General features: G+C 38.6%; 1 protein-coding gene across 4 annotated transcripts in view; it reads left to right on the forward strand.

Moving 5' to 3' along the window:
• The window catches only part of MYO1B (myosin IB), a 113,419-nt gene that overhangs the window by 20,846 nt on the left and 78,504 nt on the right, over positions 1-14,069 (forward strand). For all 4 annotated transcript variants that reach the window (XM_062002197.1, XM_062002198.1, XM_062002200.1 and 1 more), the window contains exon 3: positions 9,332-9,447. In XM_062002197.1, coding sequence (XP_061858181.1) covers positions 9,332-9,447 — 116 coding nt within the window. The remainder of the gene's footprint in view (positions 1-9,331; positions 9,448-14,069) is intronic.

A 14,069-nucleotide genomic window follows, 5' to 3' on the forward strand; every position in this document is an offset into this window, starting at 1 on the left:
AGGCCAGACACAGCTTTATTCTGCTGCCCTGCACATTTTTCCCCACAGTTATGTTGTTTCTTGAATTCATCTCAAATTTGCAGAGGTCAACATTTTGTTCTTTACAAAAAAATGTTTGTTTGCTTTTTGTTCTTACAACAAAACAGAACCATTCTGTGATATCAGCATTCAATTTGTATTTTCTGTGTATGGAGTTTGTGGGCTGCTTTGGGCAGTAACAGCCTTATGGTACTGAACACACGTTGTATTATCACTGAAACATGAAATATTTGGCATTCCAGTGTAATAACTTGGTGTTAGCTGTTTGAGGTAACATCCTTGTGGCTGCCTTTTGGTGGTGTGGCTACTGTGATGTGCTTGTTTCACAGGCTCAGCTGCTTCCTGTTAATTTCTATTTTAAAAAAATATTTTGGCGGCAACCTTTTTGTTTCTGACTTGACTTTACTCCACTATGTCTGTCTGTACTTTTCAGCTACCTTACAGTACTTAGGAGTTTACCGAATCGATGTCAGCATAGCAGCTTTGTTCTGCTGCACTCACACCTGATATTGCAGCTGCTACACTTGGAAGAAAAGAGTAGGGGATAGAATTATGTGAATGAGACCAATTGTCTTGGTTTGCATTGGCCTTGTGAGACCATCACTCCATATAACTGTTGCTGTTGTGAAGAACAGAGTTTTGTGATACGGGAAACACAAATGCAGCTTGCTGGGGAAAATCTTCATTATAATATTATCAAGTTATTGTTGAAGTTCAGTTTTATTCTCAATTTCATTACCATGTTGGTCATTAGTGTGTTGGTTTTGAGGCCAAGTGGAGTCACTTGAGTTTTGAAGATGATTGCAAGTGATTGCTGTCTGCTGTGGTTTTGGGTATGTCTTTGCTGTATGCATGCCTGTCAGTAGCAGGTCTGTGCCTTTGCTGCTTCTGCAGCAACACGCAGAACAATCTATCCCACTGCCAGGCCTGGCCTTGCTCTCTTGTACCTCCATGATTTACTTGTGTTTATCCAGCAAGTCCAGCCAGGACGCCTGATCTTCCTTTGGGAGTTTGAGGAGTGGCAGGTGTAGTGAGTCATTTCTTAAAAGGCAGGATGGTTTGAGAGCTGGAGCTGGGCAGTCAGCCATGTGCCTGTAATGGGAGCCCAGGGGACCCAAGTTTCCTCAGATCTCCTTCTCTTCCTCCCTCGGGAGATGGCTGCATGAGTTTGAATGATTTTTCCCAGCAGTGCCTCAACAGCTTTCCTCTTTGAGGGAAGCTACTGAGTTGTAGTAATAATATTGTTGCAGCTGCCACAGGCTAGGGCCTTGAAGCCTGCTGCTTCTGCTTCAGATGTGAACAAGGGTTTATGTGCCCAAGGCACCTCTTTTCCTGTGATAGCTTGAAATCTAAGAGTAGCATTCTGCCTCTCTGTAAATCTTGCTTTGTTTTGTTATGTAGATATAAATCCCATTGGTCCTCTGTCCCTTTGCATCATCCTGTTGTAGTAAAACAAACTTTAGAACTTGCCTGGAGTCAGAAGTAAAGATTTTTGCAGCCAACAGGTTTGTTACTCTTAACCTTGAAGTGCTTTGTGGGAGGAGAGTTACTTAAGGCAGTGCTTTGTTTCCTTTCCTCTTTGTACAGCTCCCACAATGCTGAACATAGTGCATGCACTTACTTGTAGGGCTGCATGCACTATCTTCATGAAAGAGTAAGAAAACGTGAATAAGCACCATGGAAAATTACATGCCTCTTTGTGGGCTGTGTGTAGAGGTCATCATCTCTACATATTCCTTTTTGCCTCTGATATGATACTTTGAAAAAAAAAAGAGGAGGAGTGGGAAATGCCTCCTGTAAGTTTTCAGGGACTGTTACAGTATTGTCTCCGCTCCAAAATGTGTGTTTCTTTACTAAGGTGATGATGACATTTTGGGCATTTATGAGTGGTTTCAATGGACATTATAGGAAATAAAATCACAAAAGGAAGATTGACGAATAACAGAAAGAGAAGCAAAGTGTTCAGGTACTGTAAAAATGTGGTTATCTTCGGAAGGATGTATATTAACCTTGGCTGTTGTGTGGCAAGAGACTTCCCTCCCATGTTTTATTCGTACAGAAATAACGAAACATTTTGGAATGAGTGTGCTCACTAATATTTTCACCAATGGTTTCTTGGCATAGATACTATCCAGTCTCCATCTCCTGTTTGTTTACAAAAGCAAGTCTATCTTTTCAAAAGCAACCAAGGACAGATATTCTGGAGTATTTAAATGCTTACTTGTGTGTCTGCTTTGGGTTAATTTCCTCATCATTTAATTTACAAATTTCATCTGTTATTGTGTCCTGCATAGGAATTGTGTTTGTTTATGTAAAAACATCCCAAGGTAGTCAGAGAGGCTACCTTGGTGATTAATTTGCTTTGTTAATAATGTTAGAGTCTGTGTCATAATGATCATGAGGTTAGCAGCAATATTCACTGAGCAGCAGAGAATTTTCTGTGCCCTCAAGAAACTCAGAAGAGAAATGCGATAATCTGTGTTCATCCATCCCCTTTCAGTACTCGCTTCAACTTGCCATGTGGGTGTCTTTCTGTGGCAAACACTCTGCTCTTAGTTCAGGACCTCAGATCTAAAGCAGGTTGCGGTATGATTAAGGACACAATCCTGGCTGGTGTGAGTTACACGTAGCTTGTTCAGACTGCTACTGTTGCACAGTGACTTGCAGGATCAAGCCCCTATTGAAGTATATTTTAGCAGTGGTGTTATCCTTTTTTGACATAGGTTACCTATGTCATGATTGTCTGCTTTGAGATACAGATGTGTGTTTCTGTCCTTGTTTTACCTGTTTGAGCTCTGTTTCTTGAGTCATTATATCAACCATCAACATATTTGGTACATGACTGTTGTACATACTAATGCTGAATTTTGTCTCCTCCAGCAATAAGATGATTTTATTTGAACTGTGAATACTGTTGCCTCAGTTTTTTCTTTTGCTTGAATTCGCATCCCTCGTTTCCAAATTTGAGGAACTCATCCTCAAATGATGAGCTCTACTAAGTAGTTTTCGTTATAGTCTTTACTGTCCTATCCAGGTTTTACAAGGCTGCCTATCATGATTAATAACTGCATTAAACACATAGAACAGCTTACCAAGACTACTTTTTGTTTTTCTATTACAACATGCAGACGTTGTCCACTACATTTCTGGGGCAAAAATGCTGTGTCCAAGAGGGTGGTCTTGACCGATAGAGTTTTAATCATCATGGGGAATAGGCTGTGTTTGGTCAGAAATCCAGTATTATATTTTTTTCACTCATATGAACATAATTAGAAAGGACTGCATCAAAACTACAGTGAAACATAGTATCAATGAGAAGGAGAGGTTTTTCCATATATATATATGGAAAGACAGAAAGAAGGGGGAAGCACATATGAGAGTCTGGTTTCTATTTTCAGATTACTGTAGACTAGCTTTTGGAAAAGTAAATTTTTAGTGTTGGATTTACTTCCAGTGAGAAGAATGGAAAAAGGCTTTCTCGACCATAGCAATTTACAGATTATTATGGCAACTTTAAAGCTGATCAGGAACTTTGCAGAGATGCTGTATTTGTTGGGAAATACTAATGAGAACAGTCAAAGTACAGAAGTTTCTTTTGGTAAGGACTAGGTGTTGTGTGAGGCTGTGTGAGTCCAACCCTTATTGGATATGGGAAAATCCACACAGCTGTTGTTTAAGGAAATTAAACTTAGTTAATTCCTGTTCCTTCCACTTTACCTTGGGGATCCTGGGGATTGGGCCTGTGTAGTCACTTTCAAGTGGTACCTGGAGGCTTATGCGCCGAGCTCACTGAAGCAGGAGGCATTGGCTCAACACAGTGCAACTGCATGGCTTGGATCACAGAATTTATTTTGTATGTGCTGTTATGACACAGTGCAGGCAAACTCTGGAGTATTACAAGGTGAAATCCTACTTTATTTGTGTTTTTCAAGTACCCAGCCCATTTCTCTTCACTGAACAACGTAAACATCTACATCAGTATACACAGTAAGACAGTAAATCAAAGCCCCAGAAATAGTAATAATAGTCTGGCCTAAGGTGGTTTTGCTTTTAGTATTGATGCTACTTTTTTCATTACTCTTTTCAAACATAGTGTCATGTAAGTTTGCGAGTGTTTCAGACTGGAAAAAGACAATAGACCAGAGTAGGTGCACTTAGCTATTTTATTGTGGCCAACCACAATGAAAAACAAATTTGAGCACACAGCATGACTATTCAAATACGATATGATATTTTAATAAGGTACTGATCTAGTTGCTAGTGTTTGTTAAAAAACTTTGTTATGGATTAACAATGCAGTGTTAAATTTGCCAGGTTCTGTTTGAGTTTGAGATTGTTCAGACAACTGGGAACATGCAAGTACAGGCTTCCTCTGCATCTACAACCTTCTTGGCCTCAGCTGTTCTGAGCATGCAGCAGCATATGGGCTTATGAGTTGGCAAGATCCAGGACCACAGCAGTTCAGGCAAATACATATGAAAATGAATAATATGTTGGAAATACGAAACCCACAAAACCAAAACACAGTCCTCCCCCTGCAAAGAAAATGATCTCTATTTGTTCCAATAAAATCTAATCACAGTTCTCTTTGATCTTTGATCAATTGTTTTAGTGGTATGATCTGAAACTGTTCAAAATGATAGGAACTCAGTACATTCAAGCATAATTAATAGTGAAGCAATGTGCATTATGCATACCTAGGGTATTAAAATTGGTCTGCATAAGTGGAAGGATTGGTAACCACACTAATTTTTTTTTTTTTTTTTAAAGTAGAATTTATTTATTTTCTGGTTTTATGCTCTGGGGTGTGAAAAATAAGTAAATAGAGCAACCTTTTTGGTCCCCGAGAATTCATCATATTTGCAGGTTACATTAGCAATTGGACGTTTTACAGCAGGAGTGATGTGTGCTGCAGCAATTTTTCTGGGCTGTTATGGGCTACCATGAGTAAGAATCAGTGGGTCTATTTTTAATAGAGCTACTGAAGGTGATGTAGGGTACACTTCCAAAAGGTTTGCAGCAAGTCTGTGTAGCTGCTTAATCATTTTAAATTCTTTAGAAGAAGACACATTGCAAAGCATGTCATAGATCCAGAAAAGATAAGGAGCGGGCTGTTATGATAACCCCAGCTCTGAAGCTCCTGTGTTGCAGTCTCAGTTGCTGTTGATAATGTTCTCTGGCTTCTGCAGCTGCAATTTTCAATCTTCTGGGCCCATAGGAGAAAATATAGCTTTATTAATATACTGTGTCCCATAGTGTGAAGTGTCCTCCCATTAACTCTACTCGTGGTCTTCTAAAAGTTCCCATTATTGAGCTGGCCTGATCTGTCTCTTCCCTGAGTATTAGACTTCACTGTGGTGCTATGCTTGTGAACTGGCTGCAGACACATGCTGAGACCTTCTGATGAGCTCTCTGTAAGTTTTTTCAACCTCTTAGCTGAAAAAATCCACAGGCATTTCAGGCAGTTTGCCAGTTTCTAGCAATAGATTTCACCAGTGCTTGACTAAGAAGAGGCTGCTGCCTGTAGATTCTCCCAAGCAACAGGAGTCTCACCTCACCTCATCTTGCTATTCAGGCTTCCTCTTAAGCCAGTCTTAAAGCTGCTTGGGTTAGAAAGGCACAGAAGGCCTTGCAAGGCAAATACAAGCTTGGAGTAGTGGTACCATCTCGCCTCAAGCATTTATGTTGACTTTCAGTAGTAGAGGGGAAAAAATTGAGCATTGAAGTGTCTTGGTCATTGCATCTCCAACAGTACTTTGAAGTGATGTGTAACAACGGCTTTTCCAGTTTAAACTGTGATTTAGAATTTTCTTCCTGCTTGAGATGTTAAACCTTTACTGAACAGGAATCAGGAGTATGCATTATTTTGGTGGAGAATGCAGAATGTGTTGTTGTTTGACCTGACAGAAATTTGAATGCTATTTTCTGCAGATGAAATGTTATCTCATGGGAGCGTTGATTTGCTATGTGATAGATACACTGATAAATGATGAGTGAGAGTCCTTTTGGTTTGAATTCTGGACAAACACGCCAAGGAGGTAGAATTTACCTTTGTGAGTTACTGCAATAAATTATAAATTTGGAGGAAGGGTGTTATCAAGTCTCTGGTTAGTAAAACTTGAGGAGACAACAGATCCTGTTCAGACTTGCGCAACAAGACTATGTCAAAGCTAGGAAGGAAATCAGATCTCCTGACAGCATTCTGTGCGTTCATCATTCCTCTGGGGTTTCATTTTTTTCCTTAAACAGGGAAAATTAAGGATCTCTTTAGTCCCTGGGGTGCAAGGATATGGTCTCCCACTACTCTAGGACATTTTGCTTTCAGCACTGGAATGTTTCTGTGCTTGTTGCTTAAGGATTTAAGCCATTTATTTTGTTTGTTTATATTAGAGTTCTGGTGGGAAGGCAGATGTTATGTGGGAAAGCTATTTTCCGGATTTGTTTATCCCCGTTACGTACAATCTCACAGACCACCAGTAGCAAGTAGCTATTAGGCATGAGCTTTGAAGTATTGTCATTTTTAGAAGAGGAAGTGTATTAGAGCAGCATTGCAGCAAAACCAGTGAGATCTTTGCATGATTTGGCTTGGTGTTTAAAATGGTCTGTTTCTATATAGTCATTTGACCTTCTGAAATATTGGTATTTTAGGAAATGATCTGTATTTGTTGATGTCTTACAATAAATAGTTGACTTCAATTCCCTGAATATATAATCTAAGCAATGTTTTGCTATGAAGAGATGGTTCCAAATAAATCTCATTTGAATGTCTGTATTCAAAATGAAAAATCAAAGTTTTCACTTTCACTCTTCTGTTTTTATATTGACATCTCAAGCTACTTCAAGGAACTTAGCAATTAAATGGTATGCTATTATGGTAGCAGAATAGCTGAACACAGCAAGCCTTCAAGTTCCAAAGAGCTCCTGTTTCAGAGTATGATCTTCAGTACCTGGCCTTCATCTGTCTTCTGCTGACACTTTCAAGCACTGATTTCACAACAGGCTGAACTAACAAATTCTTAAGATTTAGGAAGAGACTAATACACTAATGTTTTATCAAGAAAGACTCCTAATACTGGTAGCCATGCACTTATGAAGACTAGAAAGCTTCTTACTCTTGAGTATCTATTATTCTCGCTAAGAATATGTAGACTTGCCAAAGCCATGTGTGTTGAAAAACCAAACACTGTAGAAACACAATATTTGCATTTTCTTCTTGTTCAGCTGAAGAAATTAGACGTGGATGGAAAACACTTTCGTCCTTAGAGGGAGGGTGACCACAAAACTAGAACAAGTATTTTTTTATTTCAGGAATGTATATAAAAGCACACACTGTGGTATGTGTATGAAAGAAGCAAAAATCTTAATTATTTGTGGTTTTTTATCAGCACTCTGTATCTGAATATCTTTGGGGGTGTTTACCCGCTGGGATTGTGGTATGAGGCAGATTGGAGCTGTCCCTCTTTGGAGTTGCATCCTGGCTGGCAAGATGTGAGGGGCCTTGAGGCTTGCTCCCCTTCACAGCACTCTGCATGGGCTCTTGGTGTGAAACCAGCCTGTTTCCAGAGCATTTGGTCTGTTCTGGGCTGGGATGCGTGAGGGAAATGTCTTGCGGAAGGCTTCTGGCCAGTTCCAAAGGGGAGGAGAAAGTATATGTTGTTTAGAAATAGTGAGTCTTGAGCCAAACTAGTGAGGCATTGTGTTTCATTGTGGCAGCAGTTGTACAATGAATTGTCAGCAGTGGCTGCTTCTGCTTCATCCTGTGAGTAGTAAAACACCACAAGGATCAACAACGAGACTCTCTGGAAGCCACATGCTACTTTTTTTATCTCGGCAGTCTAGTTTGTTCAACTCTGCTTTAAGTGGGACAGTAAATGCCACGTTAGTTCACAGCTTTCCTGAACATATGTGTGCTATGGAAAACGGGAAATCTTGCTCTCCTGACTTTCTGCTTTGGACTAAATTTGGTTATATTTAGCAGAAAATTGCTTTAGACATGAAAGTTAGATAGGGAAGGGTTACAGCAATTAATATTTTAAATTTGAGACTGCATCTCTGGAGGTAATTCAGAGCTCTGTTGAACCTGTTGGTGAGTAACTCAGGCTCCTTGTGCCTCTGTTCCATTTTAAAAATGGATATTGCAACACTTCTCTGTAAGAAGAATTGTGGGGGGAAGTATGAATAGTGATTGCAAGGCACTAAGGTATCATTGCAAAGAAGCAATTTAAAATCATCAATCTGAGTAAGAACCCTTGTTTTTCTTCTGTAGTTACTAGCAGACAAAATCCAAATGACAAGAACTTGTGGCTTTTATGTACAGTCTTTACACTTCCCACAGGGTCCCTGGCTATTGGAAAATTGTGTTTCACCAGATGTTATTTATTTCATACTTGTGGAAAGATACCAAACACTTGGGATTTAATTAATGATTTATCAGTATCCGCAGGAAGAGTGGAATGGGGTTTTGGCCTTTTTGTCACTCAGGTATATTTGAATGCACTTCTTGCAGCTGGAGGAAGACTGTGGAACTTGTCAGTAGGCTTGACAAAGGCAAGTAATTGTGTGACGTACCAGCATGGTTGCCATGGTGTACAGTATTGGTCTTCAGTCAGCTTGGTAGTAAATAGGACCTAACAGAGTAAAACAATGGTTTATACTTTACTCCATCTGCATTGCAGGTTTAATGGCAATTATGTTAGAATCAGGGCATACAATTTCTGCTTCACACCGCTGAGGAACTTTGACTGACTTGAATCCTGACACTAAATCTCTCCCTTGACAGAAATCTGTCAGAGATTATTAGCCTCCAGGTTTCTTCTCTGTGAAGCTTTTCTTTGCCTGAGGATTTGAAGAGACTGTCACTCCTCCTCTGGTGACAGAGCGCAGTCCAATTCTGGCCTTGCCTTTACATAGTTTGGTTTTGTGTGAGTGCCTGAGGGCAGCAACAAAGCTCATGTGATATTTACCATGCAGATGGAGTTAGTTCTTTGTGAACATCTGTGTCCTTTTTACTTTCCCTCCCCAAGCTGAGTTAGTCACATAAATACTATACAATTGGGCTTTCTTTTAAAAAGTGTTCCTACAACACTTTCAGTTATCTAGAAATCATTACCTGGTACCCAGCAGTGACGGTTGAGAGATATCTAGAAGGTGTTTCAGAGTGTATATGCACATTTATTCATTACTATAATTAATATGGTTTTGTGGTTTTGCATAAATATTAAATGGGGGAATAATCAATAAGCTGCAGAAGTAAGTAAAAATGTACGATAATTTTTTTGTTTTCCTTCAACAGACATACATTGGCAGTGTGGTGATATCAATAAACCCATATAGATCTCTACCCATTTATACTCCAGAGAAAGTGGAAGAATACAGAAACCGAAACTTTTATGAACTCAGTCCTCACATGTAAGTACTTTGAAGAAGTTTTAGTTTTCATTCTGCCTCAAAACAGATGGTACCAGCTGTGTCTCTCCTCAAAAGGTCTGTGTTGATTAAAGCAAACAAAAATCACCACTCCCCCCAAATGATTTTTTATTAGTTCATCCTTATTTTAAAGAGAGGTTCAGGTGAATTACTCTTTGTGTCACGCATTTAGATCCTGATATATGCATTTCACAGCATTTTCCTGTAATTGTTAGCAATAGCTTTTATAACTGCACTGTTAAGTAAGTAGTCTGTTTTCAAGGAAATCTATTTCTTTCAAAGTCCAGATTGCCTTCTGAAAGCCTCTAGTTGTTAAATGTCATATAGTGTTACTTCTGATATCTGAAACTCTCTGTTTCCAGTGTGTTGTGAGATTGCCACCTGACTTTGCAGTCACATATTCAGGAGACTGACTTGAGTGATCAGTGTTTGGATGTGTCTAAATGTGGCCATAAATTTATGCATATTCCTTAAGTGTCAACTTTTAGGTTAAAAGGATGTTACGTGTTCTGGAAGTTATTTTATTCTGATTAATTTTTTACCTTCACACTTCATCTGTAACTTTTGCAGATGCATTGTCTGAAATGTTAACAGCTGATTAATTAGATCAAATAAGCTCCCGTTAGTTCATGGCCCTCTTGGGTCTGAACTTTGGCAATGTTCAGGTTTTCTTTCTTCACAGTTTTGTTTAGCAGGCACGATTGCTTGCTAAATTAACACCGTTGCTTGCTAAAAGATCTTTCTGCTCAGCTAACTTATTCAACTGTAGAAATTTCTGTGATATAATGGAGGACTTTAAAAATAAAATCTGTGAGTTAAAAGTTTCTCCGACACTCTCTGAAAGTAAGTACTTGCTTACATATTGGATTGAGTACATAGTAATATATTGATCTCCAAATTTTTTCTTCTCTCTTGTGAGATGATCTTCCAACCAGAGAAGTAATCAACACTGATTCTTGTATGTATTATGAGAGTCTTATCTTGGTAGAATTCATCACTAATGGCAAAAATCTTATGGCCACACTGCCATCTCAGAGCAAGGGCTTCTGGAGTCCAGATGCCAGAAATCTACTTCAAGAGCTGTAGGCTGAATTGAGAAAATGTTGAATTTTAACTTTGGTGGGGAGATTTTGACTGTGTAATAGTAATGGATTTTTCTTTCAAGTAGATAGAGTGCCCAGTCATGAGGAGTGTAAGACTAATTTGTCTTGGACAAATATGATTTCTCCATGTTTTTTTTTTTTTTTACATGGATTCAGACACCTGCTAAGTAGACACATTACCTTTAAAAATACAGGATTAGGAAATAATTTTTGTTGTTGTTTTCTTTACATATACAGTGTTTTCAAACAGTAGCAATATAAAATGAACTTACTTTATGATGACCTTACTTGTCTTCCCACCTGTCTGTAGGTGCTTATTTGAACTTCAGAATCAAGATGGTCACTTTTTTCTCTGCTAAAATTGGTAACATCTCACCACATTTAAAATATGCTTTTCAGATATTGTAGGTATATAAAGTTAAGTGCTATGTAGACTGCCTTATGCCATCTTTTACAAGCTTAAACAACATTTTATCCCCTTTGATGTGTAGTGCCTTTTGCTGTAGCCTAAAGTTTCATGCTAGTCCGGTTGTTCACTTTGTGAACACAGAGCTGATACCTGAATGCTGGTTAAGAGATCATGAGGTGAGCTTACAGGAGGATCATGGAGTCCTGCTGCGGCCAAGCCTAGGCTGTTCACCAACAGGGTATTTACCTACCAAGCAGGTCAGTAAAGGCCAAGAACTGGATTTAGGACAGCGGTGGTATCATCCCAGCCTTGGAGCTTGCAGCTAATTCTAGGATTGACTGATCAGGGAGTAGCAGGCCACTGTTAAAAGGAGGATTCAGGCATATCTGTACAGGTTGCTACACTTCCACAGAGACCTTGCAATCTTCAAGGTTGTTTTTTTAGCTGCTTAGGAACTTTAATGAGGAGGTGCAGTGAGACAAACTGCAATTTGTGGTATTTCTTCTGACATGGGGGTAAAAAACTCCACATTAATTTGTGGAGATACACATACTTATTTTTCTCTGATGTGTAAATCTCTGCTGAGCCATGGCCCTTTCAAAAGAATTGATTGTGGGTAAGTGCACTGTACCATTAAAGTATGTTTAGGGAAAAGATTTTTGGTTCCTATTGTATAATCCTGAACAAAGCAAAGCACTTTGACTCTTTATTTAAAAAGAAACCAATGCATATGACCTAAAAAGTGCCTAGAAATGAAACTATACATAATGTGTTTCTTCTTTCAGCATCTCCTTTGTACAAATAACTAGTCTAATTTTGTTAACAGTGCTAGCTAGAAAAATGCAAACAATTTATTGCAAAAAAATTCTAGCAGTGATTTGGTTTGAGATTCCTACAGAAACCACATCTGTATGGCACTCTGCCATCAGAAATACATGTCCTGTCACTTGTTGGCAAGATAGCTCATATTCTCCAAGGTCTGTAATTTTGGAGAGAACCTTCAAGTTTGGGAATTCCATGTTTTAAGCATCAGTGTCTCTGGAGCAGACTATCATGGGATGCTGATAGACCTCTGTCTCTGTGTGGGAGCTCCTGGGAAACAAAGAATCTAAATTGTGTTTTGGTTATTTTCCAGTAGTTTCACATGACCTTTTGTCTACACTCAAGGTACAAACAAGTGTTTCAGCATGACAGATGGGTATAGGGAAGATGTGTTTGAGAATGCCAGCTGTCCTAGTAAAATAGAAAGCTTGGTGAGCAAATGAAAATGGAAGGAGAAAGAGAAGTATATAATGACACGAAGGAAATACATACCTAGAGATTTTTTTCCATATATGGTCATTGAAGGAAATATGGAAAAGGTGTTCACATGTTTCTGTAGCCATAATCTGAAAGAGGAGGGGAGGGAACACCTAGTCATCTTCTTGTGTTTTCTTAAAGGCGTCTGTGAGAGTGACTGATGCTCTCGGTGATGCTAGTGAATACTTAATTGCAGGGTTTGGGTAGGGTTTTTTTAAATCATCTTTGGAAATAAAAGTAAAGCCATGGATACACTTTGAATGGGCAGCCAAACTGTATTTCTGGGAGAAAGTTTCTGGTCAGGTGAGTTTTAGATAGCATTATACCTGGTAAAATTTAATCACAGATATTTTATTTTAAGAGTTCATTCCTCTCTAAATACACCACTGTTGTTGTGATGCCATGTGTTACTTTCCTAGGTCTCCTGGAATGCTTGTTTACATAATCTGTGTTTATTTACATATCTGTAATAGGAAGTTTACCACACTTTTTAATTGTTTTTTGCATGGTTTTTTTAATCTTGCTGGTTTTGTCTTTATCTGCAAGGCAGGATAAAAATTGTCTCTGAGTTGACAAGGGAGAATATGACACTTCAGTGTTCTAACAGTTTGCTGCTTGATTTGTGCACTTCTTACACTTCTGTTCTGCTCTTTCAGTTGATGTAATTACTCTTTCCATTGATGTAATTACTCTTTCAGTTGATGTAATTGCTGTTTCGCTTACCTTGTGGGTAAGCTAGACATGAGAGACAACCAAACCATCTTGCTAATTTACATTGACTTCCACCAGTGACAAAGGCAGCTACTGTCATCTTTGAAGTTAAGGCAACAGGAAATACATTATAAATAGCATATTGTACCATTCATTTGTAACCACCATGCCAGATCACTTTCCTACTAGTAACATTTATTTTAAGGGAAAGCAGTGTAGGTGCTTTCTCTCATTTCCTATTTTAACATCAGCTGCTGGCTACTAGCAGCTCATCATTTCTGAGAAGCAGGGAGACACATGGCATTTTGCTCCCCGTTGTGTTTGTGCCATACTTGCTCACTTTGAAGAATCACAGTTAATTTTAAGTTGAGAGACAAAACAGAAAGTGGAAATGGTACTGCTAACACAAGCTACGAATATGAGTTCAGAGTTTTTTAGCTATGCCTGAAGTATTTGTGGTGAATAACTGGGACAGCAAGAAAATATCTAGAGGAGTCTTTAGTCAGACATCTGTTGATGTCTATTGATGTCTGACTAAGTAATTTTGCTGTATATTTTATTTTATTGTCATTAGTTCTTTTAAATCAATTATTTTTGAAGAGACAATAGTTTTGCATTAAAAGCTTTCAAATTTAGAGGGATTTAAACATTTGCAGGCAACTCCTAAAAAACAATTTGTATTTGTATTGGATACAAACACAAAGATACCAACCTGCCGCTTATTAAAATGCGAGAATGAGGAACCTATTAATATTCCTCATTTTGGTGATCACCGTATTAATAATTATTGGGACAAACCATTATCCTGCAGATATCTGCAATTACTCTGACAACAGATGCAATTTTCTGTTTCCTTTTCAAGCTTTGAGCCCGTATAAGCAGTAAATATAGAAGTTCAGCTTTTGCTTCTGGTTTTTTTTGCTGGCATTCCAGGATTGCATGTCTTCAGAAACACCAAATTTACAGTAACTCTTTTTCCTCCTGGATTTAAAGCAAGTATTTTTGTCTGAGGCACAACAGACCCCCAGCTGTGAAGGGTACTTTTTGCCTATATGTAAAGTGAAGCTTTTCCCCATAGGTAG

Source organism: Colius striatus, chromosome 9 (genome assembly GCF_028858725.1).
Source record: "Colius striatus isolate bColStr4 chromosome 9, bColStr4.1.hap1, whole genome shotgun sequence".
NCBI lineage: Eukaryota > Metazoa > Chordata > Aves > Coliiformes > Coliidae > Colius > Colius striatus.